This window comes from Bubalus bubalis, chromosome 2, assembly GCF_019923935.1.
Source record: "Bubalus bubalis isolate 160015118507 breed Murrah chromosome 2, NDDB_SH_1, whole genome shotgun sequence".
Classification (NCBI taxonomy): Eukaryota; Metazoa; Chordata; class Mammalia; order Artiodactyla; family Bovidae; genus Bubalus; species Bubalus bubalis.
Window position 1 is genome coordinate 80,066,979 of NC_059158.1, and position 22,122 is coordinate 80,089,100.

Genomic DNA, 22,122 nt, shown 5'->3' on the forward strand with positions numbered 1-22,122 from the left:
GGATTCATTGTAGAGAGCAATAAAGAATCAAATTGCTTTTAATTACATTTTTATGTCAGTCTGCCTGGAATAAGACTATCAGCTTTTAGACAGATTACATCATAAAAAACATATATATATATATGCCACACAGATTTACTATAATGCCTTTAGATGTTTTAGCAAAGGGCAAGCCTTGCTAAATATGGAGGGAGGTCTTCCCCAGTGGATAGAGTAGGGCTACTCTCTTTGAGGGCCCAAATCATGGTCAGAAACCTCTGAGATAAGTAAGGAGGCATTAACTGTCCCCATTGCAATTTTGTCTGTAACATAAAATGAATAGAAAGTTTCAACAGTGGGTTGGGAAATAAATGAAAACACGTGTCTGGACATTATAATTCATGTAAGTTTAATACCTTAAATCACACGAATTTTGAAAGCAATGTCTGTAATAATTCAGCTAATATAGATTTAAGCTTTTCTTTCCATTATAGTTGGGAAATAGGAACCAATGACCCCTTAACACTAAATCACATTAATCTAATAAAATTGGATCACACTGGCTCTGGACTTTGAGAACATCAGCTGTGTCAGTGGCAAGCACATGACATCTCTATGGGTATGCTAAGTATAGGATGCCTTGGTCTTCAAAGTTGGAAAGGTTCATATGTTCTCAAATGCATTTTTTTAAATGGCTATTTGACATCTCTGCTGAAAACTCATTTAGATATTTACTCTGCTATTTTTTTTTTACTTAAAATTATATTAAAAACAACTTATAGGGACTTCCCTGGTAGTTCAGTGGTTAAGACTCCATGCTTCCAATACCAGGGGCATGGGTTCTATCCCTGTTCAGTGAACTAAGATCCCACATGCCTCCCAGTGTGGCAAAAAGAAACAAACAAACAAACAAAAACAATCAAAATGTTACAACAACCAAAATACCAAAAAACACCCCCACCAAAAAACCCACACAAAACAACCAAACAATAAAACAAACAACCCCCCCGACACCCCAAAAAACAACAAAACCCCAAACCACCCCCTCCCCCAAGTTGTAGTATAAAGTCCAGGGCTTTGGTTAGAGTGATGGCTGCAAAGGAGTGACTATTTCTGTTGGTGCTCGCTGCTAAAGTTGGTCCAGATCAAACATAATGGACTAAAGAATGAATTCCACAATCCCACTGTATTAGTTCCCTAGGGCTGCTGTAACAAAGTACCACAAACTGAGTGGAGTAAAACAACAGAAATTGATTCGCAGCCTGTAAGCTAAGAAGTCCAAAATCAAGGTGTTAACAGGGTTGGTTCCTGAGGGAGAACCTGCTCCATGCCTTTCTGCTAGCTTCTGGTTGCTGTTGGCAATCTTTGGCATTCCTTGACATGTCACTCCAATTTCTGCCTCCCTCCTCACACGGCATTCTTCCTGGGTGTGTCTGTGTCCCTGGGTCCAAATTTCCTCTTCTTGTATGGATGCCAGTCATGGCAATAGGCTCAGCTGCTCTATTTTGACCTAATCTTAACTTGTCAAGACCCTATTTGCAGATAAGGGTCTGCAAATATTGGGATTTGGGCCATTGACACACCTTTTGGGGTGATGTATTTCAATCAATAAGAGCCACATCTCCCTGAGACCATCACCCTTGAGTCCCTCCTGGGAGGAAGTTCTGGAACCATTACTATACTACTAAAGAGTGTCCTGTGGGTAAGGTGTATTACACATACCAACTCATTTCATCCTTACTGCAACCCAGTCATTCTGGGAGAATTATACCTTTGAAGAAAAGAGAAGCTCAGGGGGTCTAAGCCACCAGCTGGTAAGTACAGATCAAGTATGTGAACCCAGCTGCTGCTGCTGCTGCTGCTAAGTCGCTTCAGTCGTGTCCGACTCTGTGCGACCGCATAGATGGCAGCCCACCAGGCTCCCCCATCCCTGGGATTTTCCAGGCAAGAATACTGGAGTGGGTTGCCATTTCCTTCTCCAATGCGTGAAAGTGAAAAGTGAAAGTGAAGTCGCTCAGTCCTGTCCGACTCTTAGCGACCCCATGGACTGCAGCCTACCAGGCTCCTCCACCCATGGGATTTCCCAGGCATGAGTACTGGAGTGGGGTGCCATTGCCTTCTCCGGTAAATCCAGCTATTATAGACTTAAACTTTGCTCCTATGCCCTGCCATTACCCTAACTCAAAAAACACTGGATCCCTGTCTTTGGAAGCAACTGATGAAATAAAAATTCAACTATTTTACAACTTTCCCCTCAAACATAGTTACTAATACAGGAATTATAAAAAGAGTTGGAGATGGGAAATATGGTGATAGATATTCTTCATACCCAAGAATATCTGGCTTTTGCCCACCATGCAATAGGAGTGACTTTCCAATAGACGATATGTTAGCCATGGGAGAAAGACCATCTGTCAATCGAGAGAGCCTCTCATTCCTTCAAAAGAAGTATTTCTAAAACACTTTAGAAATTGTACTTGTATACATCTACTTTTTTAATGCATTTGGGAAATTTTACTTTTAAAGGAATCTCATCTGTCATCAAGTTCCATTTTTCTGTTCCTTAAATAATTCTTAAATCTACCCCCTCATCATTATCCTCAATATCATGACTTTATTCACATATACATTTCTCTAAGTTGACTATTTCAGTGGCTTCCAAATAGGTCTCTCCGCCTCCAGTTTCCTCCCATCCAATCCACCCTTGACATGGCTGACTCATTAGATGCTTAAAAGCATGTTTTTATCCATTTTGAAAGTGTTATATTCATTCAACAAATACTTACTGAGTATGTTCTGTACCAGATGTTATTCCAGGCACTGGGATACAGCAATGAACCAAAGGAACAAAAGTGCCCGCCCTCGGAATGCTTTTGGTCTTCCCTGGTGGCTCAAATGGCAAAGAATCTGCCTATAATGCAGGAGACACAGGTTCAATCCCTGGGTCGGGAAGATCCTCTGGAGAAGAAAATGGCAACCCATTCCAGTATTCTTGCCTACAGAATTTCATGGATAGAGGAGCCTGATGGGCTATAGTCCATGGAGTCGCAAAGAGTAGGACATGACTGAGCAACTAACATACACAGGGAGAATTCTGTACAGTTCATGGTCGTCATTATTGTAAATCTTTCTCTTCTATGTTTTATTACAAATCTTGGCAGGTAAGAATAATGATGATGATGGAACTTCCCTGGCAGTCCAGTGGTTAAGACTCTGCACTTCCACTGCAGGGGGCAAGGGTTCTATCCCTGGTCGGGGAACTAAGATCCTGCATGCTATGCTGTGAGGCCAAAAAAAAAAAAAAAGATGATATTGAGGGTTTTCTTTTTATTGAATATTTACTATGTGTCAGCTATTATGTTAAATTGTTTACATATAAATCATGTTTTAAAACCCATGTCAAAATTATGATGTTACTTTTGTGAATGAGGACAGAGACTCAGAGAGTTAAAGTCAGTCCAAAGTTGGACATTATAAAAAAAAGGATGGTAATGGTAAGATTTGAATCTGGCACATTCTTTCTTCAAGGTCTTGGCCATTACACTACACATCTTTTAGGTATTCAAAAGGTTGTACAGGAGGAAAAACTTTCCTCTAACTTCTCAAGTTTAATAACTGGAGGCCTGTGCATTAAACTGACAAAAGACAGATTAGCAAGAGGAAAAAAACAAAGTTTATTTGCATGTGAAATGCATAGTTGTGCAGGAATACTCAGTGGTTAACAGAGTCGAACACGACTGAAGCAACTTAGCAGCAGCAGCAGCATTGAGTGAAAGGAGGTGGTTAGAATTCGGAACTTATATACCATTTTAACAAAGGGTGATAAATTATGGAGAAGTGACTGGACAAGGAAAAGGGAGTTTGGGCTTCTGGTGTCGGGGGCAAGTTGTAGGAAGGTAACTAGGAAATGTATGGGAGAAACAAATGGTAGACAAGAAACTGTGCAGACTCATCTCAACACCATCTCCATGATAAGAGTTGTTCTTCTCTTCCTGGTATGGCAGAGGGGGCACCTTTGCAAATGGAAATTTCCTTTATAAGTGGAAATTTCATTTACAAAAGGGAAATTTATGTCCTGTATTGTTTCTTAATTGGTTTTAGCTCAAAATAATTCTTATGCCAAAGTGTCATATATGTTGGGGTAGCATATTGTGATCTTCAGGTTTTATGAATAACTAAATCTTAAGTTCTTTGTAAAGCAAATAACTACTGCAATTATCTGTTTATAAAAGGATAATTTTGTATATTCAATTTACCTAAAGCAGTGATTTGCTGTTCGGAGGACATTTGGCTATGTCTGGAGACCTTTTTGGGCTTCCCTGAGGGCTCAGAGATAAAAGTATTCACCTGCAACTGTAGGCTTGATCCCTGGGTCGGGACAGGAAGATCCCCTGGAGAAGGAAATGGCAACCTACCCCAGTATTCTTGCCTGGGAAATCCTATGGACAGAGAAGTCTGGCGGACTACAGTCCATGGGGCTGCAAAAGAGTCGGGCTCAACTGAGAGAAGACCTTTTTGATAGTCATGACTTGAGAGTGAGGTGCTACGGCATCTAGTGAGTTGAGGCCAGAACAGACCTCTACAACACAGAGAATATCTGGCACAAAATATTTGAAGTGCTGAAGTTAATATACCCAGACATATACTGAGGTAGATGTAAACACTTGACAAAGTTTAGCCTCTTTATTTTTTTCTAATGTTTTACAGTCTCTGACTGAACGTATTCTTTATGTACTGAAATGAACCTTGTTTATATTTTAAAGGCTTCCTCCCCTGTCATCTTTCAGTTTAAATTTAGAAATGGGATTTGAGGGAAAATTGCATATCAGTTGAATACTTTTTAAATACACATATTTCCAAGTTTTAAGTGCCACTTTACTCAGTTGTTTATGGAAACATTAACTTAAAATTCTAATCCAGTGCTTCTTTAAGTTAAAACTATAAATCATGCTCTGTTCTTCCTATATAAAAATGATGCCAAAGGCCACTGATAGTAAACATTCTTCTTCAGACTGACTTACTGGTAATAGTGATGGGTCTGCATTGAATCATCAGTTCTTTCAAGTCATCTTCCTGGGAGCCATGTGGAAAGTAGTCAGCTCGGTACAGATATCTGGTATATGACTACAGAACCTTGTTCTTTGTGAGAAACTAAGCAAAGAAGAGTTGACTCAATGGAAAAGACTCTGATGCTGGGAGGGATTGGGGGCAGGAGGAGAAGGGGACGACAGAGGATGAGATGGCTGGATGGCATCACTGACTTGATGGACTTGAGTCTGAGTGAACTCCGGGAGTTGGTGATGGACAGGGAGGCCTGGCGTGCTGCGATTCATGGGGTCGTAAAGAGTTGGACACGACTGAGCGACTGAACTGAACTGAACTGAAGCAACATGCGTTTGATTCAAATCTGTGCTATTAGTCTTGACAGCATTGTATTTTCTTACTAAGTTCCAAGAACTTTCCTGGCCTTCAGAGTTTCCCGGCCTTCATGGTTCGAAAGTCAAAGTAAAAATTAATATGATAAAATGGAATTCATATTCATTTAAGCACTTTTCTTTTTCCTTAAAAACAGTCCTTAAAAGTTCTTCAGGTAGGGAACAGCACTTGGAGAGGTGAACAGTTAGAGCATTCCTGTTCCCTCTTATTCCCCCGCTTAAAACATCAAAGGCTAGAATTTAATTGTTCATGAAGTTGTCTGTTTCCTGACAGACATTAAAATCAACACACCGCTTTGGAACATCCCTTCATAAAACAATGTACAGCTTCTTTGTTCAGCATACAGCTCTGTGTGTAGACCAAAGCACCGAATCCCCTTTACCCCAACTGTTGCATCATGCTGTGAGAGACTAAGCATACTCATGTTCAGTTTCCATCAATATTTTGATTAGAACTTGTGACATTTCTCCTAATGAATTTCTGGGTTTCATCTGAATTATCTGTTAAAAAGTTTTAAGGAGATTTTTATATGTAAACAGGAGACAAAGTATCATGATCTTTCTGTTTTCTTTAAAAAAAAAAAAAAAAAAAGCTCATTTTTCTTATCCAGTAGTTCTCATCACAACTACACACGATAATTTTGGCCCAATGACCATTATGACCATTGGGTCACTGCACCGTTTCAGCTTAAGAAAAGGATGGTGCAAATCCTGGTCATCTCTACCAGGGGGAACACAGAGAACACTCAGTGTTAAATATGACACCTATAATTAGGAAGCCCTATGGTTATACCACAGCAGTTTTAAGGATGAGGTAATTTTAGGAGCGTTGAAAAAGCAGCAATTAAGTTTTCAACGCAGCTTGTGCTGCGGTACATTCTTTGACACCCAGTTATGCTCTGTAAAAGAAATGCCTGCTATCTCTTGGCCTATCGGGTTAGCGTAGCTTTGTTATTAAGGGTCTAAAATTTGAGATTCAGAGTTCAAATCTCTTACACTTATTCTAACTTTTTAGGCCCTTACATCACCTCCCTGGGATCCAAGCGGCTTGGAACTAATGAAGTCTGTGAACAGCCAGAGACCTAAGGCATCACGTTTCACTATGAAAAAAACCAGAAGGTCTGCGATTAGATTAGGCAAGGTGGGGAAAGGGTTATTGGCAGGTAGGGCGCCGGAAAGTTACAACTCGAGTTATTTTTTAACCGGCGCCCTACAAACGGCCGGCGTGTAGGTGGCTCACTCGCTAACTTGTAAATGAACTTCAGGTTCTCTTCACTTGGGGAGACTTTCTGAATCTGAGAACCTGGCGGCGGTTCAACGACCCCGCCCTCGGGGTCCCCAAGGGACATCTTCCGGAGAGCCCGATTGTCTGGGGCGAAGGCTCAGGGAAAGCAGGGAGTGAGGGGCGAGGGACGCGGGTCCCGAACGCCAGCCCACCCGGCCTCGCTCTCCTCGTGGAAACTTCCCGGCAGCGAGTTAGGCGGGAGGGGCGGCGGGGCGGCGGTTCCCCTCGCGGAGGCAGAGAACTGCGCGCGCGAGGCTTGGGGCGCGCGGCGAGCGCGGCGACCGGGCCGCCTCCTCCCCTCCCCGCCTCCGCCGGCGCTGCCTCCTCCCTCCGCCCGGCTCGGCCTCCCTCGCTCCCTCCCCTCGTGGCTGGCTCCGGCGGCTGCGGCGGCGGGCGCGGAGGGCGTGCGCCGGCCGAGAGGTGTCGGTGGCGAGGGAAGGGAAGTTTCAAGTGGAAGGTCGTCCGCCGGCTGACGCGTCCTCCCGGTCTCCTCCGGCAGCATCATGGCGGAGCCGAGCGGCTCGCCCGTGCACGTCCAGCAGCCCCAGCAGGCGGCCCCGGTGACAGCGGCGGCCCCGGCGACAGCGACAGCAGCGCCGGCTCCGGTGGCTCCCGTGGCCACGGCTCCGCCCGCGCAGTCGATCGGCTGGCCCATCTGCAGGGACGCGTACGAGCTGCAGGAGGTTATCGGTCAGTGCGGCGGGCGCGGCGGGGCCGGTCCAGGCCGGGCGGGAGGCGCGGCAGGGTACGCGGGATGCTGGGCTTGTCTGCATGCACGCCCTGGAGGCAGAGCGGTCGGCTTCTGGGCCTACCGGCCTCAACAGTTTTTTTTTTTTTTTTTTTTTTTTTTTTCATTCGTTCGGTGAGCGCGGGTGCTGCAGGAGGTGGCGCGGCGGATGTGACTCGCACTGCAGACGAGCCGCATGCTGCAAACTTTTATCTCCCCGATCGCTGGGGCAGCGGAGCTGGGGACCCGGCAACGCCGCCGCATCTCCCTCCTCCCGCGTGCCGGGCCCGCAGCCTGTGGTCGGTGGCCGCGCGAGCAGGCAGCCGCGGTCGGGGTGGGGTTGCGGGGGCGCCGCCCTGGTCTTCCAGCGCCCCCGCGCCGCGCCGGGGGGCCGCGTCCAGGGGGACTCAACCGGCGCAGCCGCGCCTCTGCTCTCTTAGCTCCGCACCACTGCCTCCCATCAGCAACCTCTCGCCATGGGTAACCGGACTACGTAGGAGTTCCGGGGGCCCAGGTTCTTTCCTGAGGCCAGGGAGGATGCTGGCCTCCCTTCCTGACAGCCCCAGCTCCACGCCCGCCTTGCAGCCTGGCTTTTCGCGCCGCCCGGCGCGCCCGGGTACCCGCCTCTTGGTGCCCGGGTGCGCCGCCTGCTGCCCAGCCCGGTCGCCGGGAGAAAGAAGGCGCCCTGGCCTCCTGCCCCGTGTTGGGCCGATGCTTCCCCTCTGGTCCAGGGCCGAACTGCATGAGCGAAAGCCGAGGCTCTCGGTGACCTGCTGCTTGCCTGTCGGTGCCTTCTAGTTGGCTCACCAATATCCCCTTATCTTAGATTTTAAAAAACCTGGCAAAGTCGAATGGCAGGAAGCCGCCGTTACTTTTCCCTGGGCCAAGAACGTGAAGGACCAGATTTGTGTTGACCGTTGTTGGATCATCTCGTCTGAGAGGCTTGTTAAACCCAGTTAGGGCACCCTCCAGATAAAGCGGGCCCTCATTATTGGCGGTGGGATGGGATGCTGCCTTCTCATATCTTGATGTTGAAGTACATGATGAAAAAGGAATTCAGGATATTTATTTTAAACTTTTCCCCCTTTTCACTGTAAAGAATGCGGCCCTCCCTCCCTTCCTTTAAAAAATTAAAACCGGCAATAAGAATTTCATTAGGTGTTTACCCTTTATCACCTGCTACTGTAGGAATGGAACATAGCATAGACTGAAATAAATAGACAAATGATGGGCAGAACAGTAACCTAGCATATGAAAGCAAAATTCTTCGAAAACTCAGGCCTTTTATAACTTTTTGCCAAAGACTCTCGTAGTATGTCTTCCTGTCCCTGCATGAATTATGTATCTTCAAGGGGGTTTTAAAGCCTGTTCAGTGAAAACTCCTTTCACTCGCTAGCTAAGCCCCTTCGTCTTCCCAGTTTTACCGTCTGCTCTCAACCTACTTACCCCCACCGATATTCTGATTGCACGGGTTGCCCACTGAATAGTCAGCTGTCCTGGGATACACCTGGCCTTCCACTCCTTGCTGTCTTTCACAGGCTCTTCTCTAAGTGCCCATCTTTGTAGTTAATCTCACTCAGCTTGCGATGAATGTTCTTGAGACGCCTTCTGCTTCTTCCAAGGCAAAGTATGGTGGCTTTTTCTGCTCCTTTTTTTACACGGCTCACAGCATGTAATCCCATAGTTTTTATTTGCGCAACAAAATCTAAAGGCCTACTCTTTCCCAAGCATTGTGCTAGGTTTTTGCGTTTAGAAATGAATTAAATGGTCCTTGCCCTCAGGGCTTCCCAAGTTTAAGAAATTGATTCTATAGGATGTCACCAGTGAGTACTGGTGGAGCATAAAGGAGGGACTAACTGCTTGCTTGGAGAAATAAGGAAGCAGGGTATTCTGCAGAAGACATCTGAGCTGAATTTTGATGTCTGAATAAGTTTATAAGTTGCTTGATTATTTCCATTGCTGCTTTTCTTTGTCAGCTGTGAACTCCTTTAGGGTCTTATTTATCCCTCTGACTCCAGTACATAGGGATGGTCCATAAAAGTTAATTGATGGTAACCTGCCACATGTTTCCATAGGGTCTAGGACCAGCATTTACTTATAATCAATTTCTAGGCTTATTTTTGTCAATTATTAGGGTCAGTATGCAAGTTTGCAATATGGAAGACATATGCTTGTCTTTTGAAAGCAATGTTTTGAGTTGACCAGTTTTACGAACTGAAATGAATAAAATCTTAGTTTAATTAAAGAGAAGGGATTGATTTCAGGGCTTCTTTCTGCTTGCAGTAGCAGCATTGTTAATTACAGTTGGTCAATTGCATATAAAAAAAATTTACCTAAGGAATTTTCCAGCAGAAATGCCTGCTTATTCTACGCTGATTTTTGTATATTCACACTGCAGGAAGAGTTTTCCTACATTTAAAATTATCTCATATTTTTCCAATTGAAAGAGACGGTCTGTGTGGTGGCCTTGTGATTGAAAAGTCACATTGCTGGAGTAGGGTTTTCCAAGGGCTTAATGTTGTAGGGAATTACACACCCATTTCCATTTAGTGTTTAATGCTAGTTAAGTAATGAGTGAACTTGCGGTTAAGCACTTCTGCTTAAACATTACACGCAGAAGTTTGTAGTTTAAACATGGAGCCAGTTTCAGTGTGAACGCAGGTGGACAGCCTTGGCCTCTTGGGGCCACAAGGCAGGTGACATATGATGGGACCCCAGCAGTGTGAACCGTGAGCAGGAGGAGGCTCAGATGTGCCTGAGCAGAAGGCCAGGGGAGGCCAGGTGTTTTAACTCTCCAGCGTGGCATGGAGCACTTTTTCTTCTTTTCCTTCTGGCAGAGGTTAGGGCCTCAAGATTAGGAGAGAAGAGGTTTACTGAAATCCAAACAAAGCAGGTTCAGTTGTTTGATTTCTGTTTTAGAAGAATAAACACAGGATTTTGCAAGTCTAAAAATAAACTTTTCTCTTTGTTATTTTGTTCTTGCGTGATAAAAGATCAGTGGAGAATTTGTAATGGTAATCTGGTTCAAAAGGTTATGGGCAACCTGGAAATGATGCAAAATCTGTTGGAGAGAGGTTTATAGAGAGAGGTTAACTATGTTGTAAAATGATTAAATTCCTTGTTTTAGCCATCAGTAGATTTCAAATATTTCTGTCTCCTATGGAGAAGTAACTGCTCTTGGAAGGTGTTCTAGCCTGTTTAATACCCTTCAGCCTCATTAGTCTTTGTTCCTCACCACCCCCAACTACCCCCATCTCACTCTCCTCAGATTCTTTCTTTAGAAGTATATGGGGCACCCAAAGATATGCCAATTGAAAAATTAGTTTATTTGTTGGTGGTATTAGTATTATCACTTCAGTTTGCTAAACAAAGAACAAAAGATGAATCATGAAAATGTTGACTTGGGTATCCTTAATCGATTGAACAGCCTCAAGGAACTTTCCTGTCAAAAACTTGTAGTCAGTGCAGTATCAGTTTCTGTATTTGACTCAGATAATTTCAGCAGAGGCTGGAATCTTTGTTGGTTTTCCTGTGAAAAACACTAAATAGACTTAGGCCTCAGAACATGTTTGATTTTTCTTAGTTTTTTTGCAGTATGAGGCTTTCTGTAGTTTTGCACCTTATTTCTAAGCATTGCTTCACTTTCATCCTAGACAGTCACTTGGAATCATCCGCAAGGGCCACCTACTTCATTTCTGGTCCTTGTCAACAAAAAGAATTTCGTTTCTAGTCTCCTAACTGTAGTTTGACAGAGGGCTTCTCCAGTACTCTGGTTTCTTTCTCTCCCAGGGGCTTTGTTTAACCATTCCCGTGCACTTCCCCAGGTTCAGGTAACAGGCAACTGGCCAGGTCTTTAAGCAGCAGCAGCCGAGAGCAATCCTGCTCTGTGCTCTTGGAAGTTCTGTGGAGCTCTACGGTTTAGGGTTTAGAACTGGTTTTATAGGTGTTTGAAGCATCATGAGGACGGTGGAGCTACACTGGGTCACACTTGTTTGCCAGGGACCTCAGAGGCATGGAGCACTGAGTGCCCGCATTCTAATCTCCCAGACTTATAAACCGGGCTGCTTTGCCACTGCTGTCAGTTGTTAATTTTTTTTTTTTTTAACTAAAAGAGTCTTGAGATGCTTAGCTTCGTGCAGGGGTTTCGGTTTTCATATCATGTCACTTTTTTTTCTTCTTGGTAAGGAGAATAATGTATATAGAACTCTCCTCGTGTTTTTTCATTATTGCGATGAAATATACGTAACATGAGATTTACTGTTATCTAAGTGTACATTTCAGCGGTGTTAATTACATTGACAGCAGAAATGCTTTTAAAAGTGCTGTTCAAACTAGCATGTACGAAAAATCTCTAGGTTAAGAGAAATGCATGGTAGAATTTCCATAGTATTTGCTTTATTTATGCATTGGATTTGTGACCAGTAACATGATTTCCTTCCATCTATTGTAGTCTCTTGTGTACCACATTTTTGATGGTGTGGAGAGTGACTTGAAACGTGGTGGACTCTCCAGTCGGGCGGTCTGGTCTGTTTCATGGCCAGGCAATGGCAGTTGCTGGCCATGTGATTTCAAGCCAACTTGCTTAGAGGTGTCTGCACTTGGTATCCTCATTCAGGACCTGGAGATGGTAACAGTAGGGTTTGACTGCGGAGCACTTAGAACAGTGCCTGGCTCAGGGCGAGCTTTCCGGGAGTCTGAGCCTGCAACTGTTGCAGGCTGCGCCGGCTGATCAGATCCGTGTTACCGGGAGAGAATCCTGCCCAGACTCTGGAGCATCTTGGAGTTTCTCTGCCCAGGAGAGTTGGCTCTCGAGTCCCCGCCTTCCGGTGGGCGGCTGGCTGGGGAGCCCGAGGGCCCTGCGGGGAGGAAGCTGCAGAGACCTGTGGAATCGGACAGCTCAGGGTTTCGGGTGCCAGATGGCTCTTTGACAAGTGTTAAGGGCATCCTGCAGGAAGATTGGTGGAGGAAAGGCCCGGCTCAAAGGGCTTCATGAGCAACCTGCTCAGACTGCACTTTTCCCCCACCTCTGGAGGCTGCCGCGCTGGCAGGAAATGCTGCTGACTCAAAGAAATCATCCCTCTGCGCCCCAGCAAGGCAGAGGGCATTTGTCTGCAGATCAGGTCATCACTGTGGCTCCCCTGTCTCCTTCCTTGCCTCGCTGCCCTTCCCGCCACTTATAAATACTCTCAAGTCTCCCTCTTAACAGTTTCACAGCAAAGGAGAACAAAACAGAACACTTTCACTACTCCCTCCTCTAGCACCTGCCTTATCTCTTTCCTTCCCTTCCCAGTGGAGAACCTCCCTTCCACTGCTTACTTATATCTGGCCTCTACCCCCTTGCTAAGAAGCCAAAGTTGAAATCTCCATGATCACCATGGCTTTCTGTGACTGCAGCCAGTGACACCGCAGGGCTTCCCTCTCTCCCTCTCTCTGCAGGAGTTGACGCCACCTACCATTTCTCCTCCTACTTCCCTGACTGTGCCTGCTCCAGGATCCACTTCTCGGTGGCTCTGAGGCTTTAACCGCAGCCTAAAATGCCCAGGGCCTGCCTGGTCTTTGGACTGGTGTCAGAGCTCCCTTTCAAACGTCTTTTTGTAGATACTTCACAGAACCTCATACAGTGAAACTCACTAACCCTCCACCTTTGCTTCAGTCCTAATCCTGTTCCTTCTACATTCTCCATCTTCCTGAAGACCCTCGAGTATGAAGCAGAAACGTGCTGCTCATCCCACCCTTTCCTGGCTTCCTCCGTCTCCTGCATCTGATTGGTATTCAGCATTTTGGATCCTGTCTTTGAGGCTTCTCTCGTTCTTCCTCTTGGTCATCGTTGGTTCAGTTCAGGCCTCTCTCAGTTGTTACTTGAGTGACTGTAATCTCTTCATAACCATGTTTCTTGTCTGCAGCCTTGCTTCCAGCTCTAGTAAGCATTGCTACCAAAGTGATACCCAAATTTTTATCAGTTACCACCAGACTTAGACCTTTTTAAAAGTGGCTCTTCCATGATGCTCAGGATGAACTCCGAGCAGGTGTGTAAGGCCTTCTGGAATTGTCTTTTGCCTTCCATTCAGTGCCCCCCACCTTTGTCATTGCAGTTCTCAGGACAGACTCCCAGCCAGGGGGAATGTTTTACAGCTGCTGAAATGCTTTCTGCTTTCCCAGCCCCTTCGAGGCAAGTTTTCTCTCTGCCTGCAACACCATTCCACCTCTCTTCCATTGTCATATATTTAACGGAGAGCTCTGTCTCTCCTTTTAAGCATTACCTTTACTGAAGTATAATAGGCACACAGAAGAGTACATATCATAAATGTATACCTTGATGCGTGTTCATAAATGGAACCCACCCAGATCCAGGCTCCCCTTTAAGACCTGGAATAAATGGTTTCTCTTCACAGAAACAGTCCTCTGCCCCCAAATCTCCTTCCCCTCTGCCTCCTCTCTTGGCCCTTTCATCCCTGGTGATCCTCATACCCTTGCGGCTTATTGCCTCCTTGCCCATCCTGGCGCTAGATGTCACTCCTCCTTGAGGACAGGTCTTTGGCCTCCGCTCCCCATACCGCCCACTAAAGATTTGATAAATGTTTTCTGGGTGAAAGTCTGAATTTTAGGGATAAACACTCCCTGCCCCCCACCTTGGAAGAGGAACATCGCCTCACTTCTGAATATTAGCCTTCTTGGATCCTGAAGATTTAATCTTGCCTGTGGTTAATGATGATGCTCATTTCGCTGTGTTTGGGCCAGTCAGCTTAAAGGGCTCTGGAGAAATTAGCTCGTTAATCCTCCCAGATCAAGAGTAAGCACTTCGAGTACTTGCACCTGCCTGTGCTGGGCAGGTAGGCAGGCAGAGGCCTGGCTCTCCTGAGGTCATCGTTCTGCGAGGTGGCCTGTCTGGATTAGAGAATCCAGAGAGCAGTAACGGTGCCCTTTTAAAAAAAAACAAAAACAAAAACAACTCGGGCATTGCAGAGCTGGGTGGGGAAGCCCTGGCACATCTCTGCTCTCAAACTTTGCTTTCTTGAGTGTACCCGTGACCTCTGGCTGTTTGTGTAGTTATATATAACCCAGCCTTGAAGCTCTATGGGGCTTCTTGCTGTGTAGAAATCAGGACTGTTGAAGATCAGGGATACGGGTGAAACACCGCAGCAGACTATCAGGACAGGTGGTTTTCAGAGGTTGTCACGAAGTCAGGAATTATATTTTTTAGACAAGGGACTGGGGGATGATAGGATTGGTGTGGTACATGCTGAGACTATGGAGCTAGGTCTTGTAAGCCCAAAGCAATCTAATCTGTGTTATAATTCCTCTGTGCTGTATTTTTGGGAAAGTTATTTTTTTTTCCCCATTAAATGAAACTCTCCACGTAATCAAGTGAAGTTTTACATTTTCCTCCAGGACAGTTTTGTTTAAATTATCCCCAAACAGCTCCAAGATGGCCGCAGTGATTCGAGTGCTTCAGGTGTTTCTTTTTCCAAATGTGCTGTTCATTGCAGTTCGGGCTATGAAAGAAGAATTGAGTATAGTAATTAAAAAGGCATTTTAGATTTGGGTTAACTGGGAAACAGAGGAGAAGAAGCAGTCCTTTAGAGAATGGATTGGCAAGCATGTAGTTCAGAATTGATTTAGAGAAACACTTTGGGAATCTGATGTGAGTAAATGCTGACGTGTTTCACGTTTCTTATTTGCTGAACAGTTATTTGGGAATAAACTCTTGGACACTGAGGGATTAGATGAATTGATCTTTTAAACTAACTGCTTATTTTGATACATGGGAAAACATCTTTTTAAGATAGAACTTTAAACATCATTTTAAGATATTTTATTTTCAGACTTCTTTCAAGGAAGTGGCATTTAGTGTAAGTCAGAGGCCTAGTCCAGAGGGTGTTCATTCAGTTCTTCCCTTAGGTGGAAATGTGTACTCTGGTGACATTTATGGAGTTCCGGTTTCCAGCGTTAAGTCACTAATTTACCAGAAGAACTAGTATGGTAAGTAGACCCTGATGACTTCCTCTCATGTGAAGGATAGATCTTCATTAGGGGAGTATTTGAGAAGCCAGCGACCTGTGACGATTTTGAGACTTCTCACAATGACTCTATTGATGGTTGAGATCCTAGAAGATTTATGATCGTTTTTGAACAGGTAGCATTAGTTTGTAGCAGGGTTTGTGATAAGGGGCATTCCAATTATGTTCTTTGCTGCTCTGTTTTGTTTGGGGGTTGAAAAGGATTAAACTCAGGGGTTGGTGCATTTGGTCTGCCTTGTGTTGTTGACATTTTACTTTGAATTATTTGGTCTGTCCTCCCTCCCTCCCTCCCTCCCTTGCTTCCTCCCTCCCTCGCTTCCTCCCTTCCTTTGAAACTGTCGGGTGTCGCCATCACCTTTCTCAGTTATGGGCTGACTCAAAGACGAAGAGGAAGAGAGTGCTCCAGGGGAGAAACCACAGGTTGGTTGGTGTTGTTCAGTCGCTCAGTCGTGTCCAACTCTTTGTAACCCCGTGGACTGCAGCATGCCAGGCTTCCCTGTCCTTCACTGTCTCTCGGAGTTTGCTCAGACTCATGTCCATTGAGTTGATGATGCCATCCAACCATCTCATCTTCTGCTGGGTCAGTGCTGGTTTATTAAGGTCAGTTCCTAAGAATTACCACATAAGAATACCAGGGAATAATGAAATTTAATTTTGGAGGAAACCAAAGAGAAAGTTCATTCCTGTTCCTTTGTTTCTACAAGTGAAGATTCTCGCAGCCTGCCTGAAAGTAATTTGCCTGTGGTCCAGAAGTTCTTAGAATCTCAGGCCATTTCTTCCTATTCAGTTCAGTATTTTCTTCCACTTACATCACATTGATCCCTCATTGGTGGGAAGGAGGAAGTTAGAGATATTATTGACTCAGTGAATTTTATACCTACCATTTTAATAAAGTACATATATAATTTATCTGGGAACATATTTACCATATAGATGTTATAGTAAAAATTTTATGCATTGCATTGTTGCTGCTGCTGCTAAGTCGCTTCAGTCGTGTCCGACTCTGTGCGACCCCATAGACGGCAGCCCACCAGGCTCCCCCGTCCCTGGGATTCTCCAGGCAAGAACACTGGAGTGGGTTGCCATTTCCTTCTCCAATGCATGAAAGTGAAGAGTGAAAGTGAACTAGGTCAGTCGTGTCCGACTCGTAGCGACCCCATGGACTGCAGCCCACCAGGCTCCTCCATCCATGGGATTTTCCAGGCAAGAGTACTGGAGTGGGGTGCCATTGCCTTCTCCGATGTATTGCATTAGAGGGGATCAAATGATCTCTATATGTATTTCTTTCTTCACCAGGGCGTATTTATTTAACATGTAAATGAAGGTGATATATAAACATAAAATAGTTTCAACCATCATCTTTTGCCTGGGTTGTTGGAGTACATTATATTTTTAATGATTGGTTAGAACCTGTTAGTGACATGGAAAGGTGTGAGAGTGTGTATGTCTCTGTGTGTTGGCAAATAAGAGGTTGAGGAGCAGCAAGTAGATGTATTGATCCTTCAGGGCTCATCATTCGCTGGAGCAGAGCTTCTGCAGGGCAGCTTCCCTGCTGCCAGGCTCATAACTTTATTACAATCAGCAGCAACAACATTCCCAGCAGTGTCTACTTTGGAACCGTCCCCTATGGTAACCACCAGCCACATGTGGCTATTTCAATTCGAATAATTAAAATTAAATAAATTTTCTGGGTGGCAAGGGATGAAGAGGCTGAGCATAGAGGATGTTTAGGATGGTGAATCTGCTCCGTGTGATACCATAATGATGGATCCATGTCATTATACATTTGTCCAGACCTATGTGCAAAAAAGCAAAATGGCTGTCTGGGGAGGCCTTACAAATAGCTGTGAAAAGAAGAGAAGCGAAAAGCAAAGGAGAAAAGGAAAGATATAAGCATCTGAATGCAGAGTTCCAAAGAATAGCAAGGAGAGATAAGAAAGCCTTCCTCAGCAATCAATGCAAAGAAATAGAGGAAAACAACAGAATGGGAAAGACTAGAGATCTCTTCAAGAAAATTAGAGATTCCAAGGGAACATTTCATGCAAAGATGGGCTTGATAAAAGACAGAAATGGTTTGGACCTAACAGGAGCAGAAGATATTAAGAAGAGGTGGCAAGAATACACAGAAGAACTGTACAAAAAGATCTTCACGACCAAGATAATCACGATGGTGTGATCACTGACCTAGAGCCAGACATCCTGGAATGTGAAGTCAAGTAGGCCTTAGAAAGCATCACTATGAACAAAGCTAGTGGAGGTGATGGAATCCCAGTTGAGTTATTTCAAATCCTAAAAGATGATGCTGTGAAAGTGCTGCACTCAATATGCCAGCAAATCTGGAAGACTCAGCAGTGGCCACAGGACTGGAAAAGGTCAGTTTTCATTCCAATCCCAAAGAAAGGCAATGCCAAAGAATGCTCAAACTACCGCACAATTGCACTCACCTCACACGCTAGTAAAGTAATGCTCAAAATTCTCCAAGCCAGGCTTCAGCAATATGTGAACCATGAACTTCCAGAATGTCAAGCTGGTTTTAGAAAAGGCAGAGGAACCAGAGATCAAATTGCCAACATCCACTGGATCATGGAAAAAGCAAGAGAGTTCCAGAAAAACATCTATCTCTGCTTTATTGACTATGCCAAAGCTTTTGACTGTGTGGATCACAATAAACTGTGGAAAATTCTGAAAGAGATGGGAATACCAGACCACCTGACCTGCCTCTTGAGAAACCTATATGCAGGTCAGGAAGCAACAGTTAGAACAGGACATGGAACAACAGACTGGTTCCAAATAGGAAAAGGAGTACGTCACGGCTGTATATTGTCACCCTGCTTATTTAACTTATAAACAGAGTACATCATGAGAAACGCTGGGCTGGAAGAAGCACAAGCTGGAATTAAGATTGCCGGGAGAAATATCAATAACCTCAGATATGCAGATGACACCACCCTTATGGCAGAAAGTGAAGAGGAACTAAAGAGCCTCTTGATGAAAAGGAAAGAGGAGAGTGAAAAAGTTGGCTTAAAGCTCAACATTCAGAAAACGAAGATCATGGCATCTGGTCCCATCATTTCATGGCAAATAGATGGGGAAACAGTGGAAACAGTGTCAGACTTTATTTTTCTGGGCTCCAAAATCACTGCAGATGGTGATTGCAGCCATGAAATTAAAAGACACTTACTCCTTGGAAGGAAAGTTATGACCAATCTAGATAGCATATTCAAAAGCAGAGACATTACTTTGCCAACAAAGGTCTAGTCAAGGCTATGGTTTTTCCAGTGGTCACGTATGGATGTGAGAGTTGGACTGTGAAGAAAGCTGAGCGCCGAAGAATTGGTGCTTTTGAACTGTGGTGTTGGAGAAGACTGTTGAGAGTCCGTTGGACTGCAAGGAGGTCCATCCTGTCCATTCTGAAGGAGATCAGCCCTGGGATTTCTTTGGAAGGAATGATGCTAAAGCTGAAACTCCAGTACTTTGGCCACCTCATGTGAAGAGTTGACTCATTGGAAAAGACCCTGATGTTGGGAGGGATTGGGGGTAGGAGGAGAAGGGGACGACAGAGGATGAGATGGCTGGATGGCATCACTGACTCAATGGACATGGGTTTGGTTGGACTCCGGGAGTTGGTGATGGACAGGGAGGCCTGGTGTGCTGCAATTCATGGGATTGCAAAGAGTCGGACACGACTGAGCAACTGAACTGAAGTGATAGAATGTATAGCAAAGAGAGTGAGCCCTAATGTAAACTGTGGACTTTGAATGATAAGGATGTATTAATGTAAGTTCATCAGTTGTAGCAAATGTACCACTCGGTTGGGGGATGTTGATAATGGGGGACACTGTGCACATGGAGGAAGGGACAGGGGGTATACAGGGAAAATTCTGCCTTCCTCTCAATTTTGCTGTGACCCTAAAACTGCTTTAAAAATAAAATCTTTAAAAATAAAGTAAAATACAGTTCTATAGTGACACTTGCCACATTTTAATCAGTAACCAACTGTGACTAGTGCAGCTGAGGAACTGTATTTTATTTAGTTCCTTTCAGGTCTATAAAACCTGCACAGTCCAGTGAAGTGGGCTTCCCGGGTGGCTTAGTGGTAAAGAACCCGCTTGCCAATGCAGGAGATGCAGGTTTGATCCCTGAGTCGGGGAGATCCTCTGGAGAAGGAAATGGCAATGCACTCCAGTATTCTTGCCTGGAAAATCCATGGACAGAGGAGCCTGGTGTGCTACAGTCCACAGGGTCTCAAATTGTCAGGCACGACTTAGCCACTAAACAAATCCAGTAAAGTACCTTTTCGATTGTGCAGATACAGACTATTTCCATGACCACAAACTGGATGGTGCTGGATGGTAATTTCTCAGAAATGTTCAAAAACTGACTAAATTTTATGTTGGCTGTAAATATTCTGAGGCCACCTCCTGCTGGCACACAAAGCATTGCCATTGACCTAGAAGTATGAAAGGAGACAGACAATGCTAACCTCAGTTAAAATAATTTTTTTTTACTATATGCTCTATTAGAAAGCTGCTGCTGCTGCCAAGTCGCTTCAGTCGTGTCCGACTCTGTGTGACCCTATAGACGGCAGCCCACCAGGCTCTACCATCCCTGGGATTCTCCAGGCAAGAACACTGGAGCGGGTTGCCATTTCCTTCTCCAATGCATGAAAGTGAAAAGTGAAAGTGAAGTCGCTCATTCGTGTCCGACTCTTAGCGACCCCATGGACTGCAGCCTACCAGGCTCCTCCACCCATGGGATTTTCCAGGCAAGAGTACTGGAGTGGGGTGCCATTGCCTTCTCCATTGGTTGTTATTTCAGAACAACAGTTACTCTTTTTTGTGTGTGGTGGAGCAGATCCCCCCATTGACGCAGGAAGATAGTTTTGAAGTTTGAATTTTATCTTACCCACTTAACTCTTTTAGGATGTTCTTATGATTACTGTAAACACAGAATCCTCCCAAATGAAATCCAGTATTTTTAGAAGTATCAAAATGTTACATTTCCTCAAGAGATCGCTTCAGAGTCTTGGGGTTGAATGCCATAGACAGAATCACTTCAGTTTATCTTCTTTTAGGTAATGAAGTAAGAAAGAGCTGAGTAAATAGTTTTTTTTGGTGAAATTAACAAAGACGTTGTGAAGTTAACTCCACTTACAAAAAATGATAGCTATATCAGTTTTAGTCACTTCAATGGTGAGTCTGAATCATGGTCCTTTTTTTTTCCCTTGGCTTTAAAACATTTTGGTAGTTGAGTGATTAAAGGATTTAATGGTTTTGTCTAAGTTTTATACCACAAAGCAAATAAAACATCCAGTATTGAAGTCAGAACCTTAATAGAAATTCAAATTCAATCACCACTGTTTGGGTAGGACACCTGCTTTATTAGGAGAGGGAATTAATGACTGAGGGGTGAAGAAAGTATCTGTGTAGGGAGATTAACTGGGTTTAATTTGGGGCAGTTCAGGAACAGTTTGTACTTTATCACCTTTAGTGTCCCTAGGGTGGCCGGGACAATCACAGAGAATGTTTTACTATGTAATCCTTTTTTATTTCTTTCCTTGTAGATGCCCTTTCCAGTTTCTGGAGTCCTAAATCCAGTGCCTGACCTTCATTCAGCAAGGGCTGTTGTGGAAACATTTTTAATGTAGCACCTTTCCTGGGCATATGGGTGGCTGAAATAGAAGGAGGGGAAGTGTCTCTGTGTATTTTCAAATTTTGATCATTGGGGCAAATTTAAGAATAGTGATCTTTTTGGCACAGATTTTTTTTAAAGTCAAGATCAGGACTAAATTGTTTATCTTTACTAAGATAAATGCTCTTTGGTTGTTTAAAAAGTGACAATCTCTGGGGCGGAGAGAGAACGAACCTCTTAGTTCATCTGTAGCCATCTTCCCAGTTGTTTCCATAGAAGCAGCAAGGCTTTTTAAAGGCTATAATTTTACATCCTACACTTTAGAGCCCTCTAGAAATAGGCAAATGGGCAGCTTTGTAGCTTATATATTTGCTTATGTAGTCTTTAAAGGCAAAGAGAGTAACTGCCGTGCAGTCATTGGGATAGGGAGAAGTTGCAGTCAGGCGCTTGTTTGGCTTCGCTTACAGGGGACGGTCCATTTAGGCTGTTGTATTAAGAGTGACATTGTTGGGAGTTCCCTGGTAGCCTCATGGTTGGGACTCTGCGTTTTCACCGCTATCGCCCAGGTTCAACCCCTGATTGGGAAGATCCTGTACACTGTGTGTCTTGGCAAAAAGAAAAAAAAATTGACATTGTTTTCAGCTGTATGTAGCTGTTTAAAAATGAAATATTCTCTTGGAGCTATTATACTTGAAAGAAAAGGAATGACAAAAATGTGAAAGGGTGATATTTATGAGGTCTGACCAACTTTAAAATTAATTGTATCAGAACTGATATACACAAAAAGTAGTTTCCTTCAAGGGGACATAGTGGGATGGGGTCCACTTTTTGTTTATAGCCATCTTTTATTTTTAAATTCAAAAATTACCCATTTCCATCAGGCCTCATGTGAAGAAAGAAGACTGATTTTCTGATGTGACATTAATTTGCTCTTAAGGTCTTTCCTAGGCTGTTTTTAGCAGTTTGCAGCCTGATCAGAATCGTTATTTAACCTTACAAAATAACCTAGCCTTCACAGTGCTTTTAGTTGTTTAAAGGCAGTTTTGT

At 44.3% G+C, this 22,122-nt stretch overlaps 1 protein-coding gene and 1 long non-coding RNA gene across 7 annotated transcripts in view; one reads left to right on the forward strand and one right to left on the reverse strand.

Moving 5' to 3' along the window:
- The first annotated feature begins 6,393 nt into the window (after positions 1 to 6,393).
- STK39 (serine/threonine kinase 39) overlaps positions 6,394 to 22,122 on the forward strand; it is a 315,683-nt gene continuing 299,954 nt past the window's right edge. For 2 of the 6 annotated variants that reach the window (XM_044934333.2, XM_044934331.2), the window contains exon 1: positions 6,620 to 7,389. In XM_044934333.2, coding sequence (XP_044790268.1) covers positions 7,203 to 7,389 — 187 coding nt within the window. In that variant the 5' untranslated portion in view covers positions 6,620 to 7,202. Of the gene's footprint in view, positions 7,390 to 11,569; positions 11,607 to 22,122 lie in introns of those variants that run through there. The other 4 variants (XM_044934337.2, XM_025275591.3, XM_006059958.4 and 1 more) reach the window with 4 other exon arrangements.
- LOC123331066 lies at positions 10,211 to 11,249 on the reverse strand. The gene is made up of 2 exons (XR_006547549.1): positions 11,115 to 11,249; positions 10,211 to 10,299 (listed from the first exon to the last, which is right to left on the reverse strand). It is a non-coding gene; the product is annotated as an uncharacterized LOC123331066 (long non-coding RNA).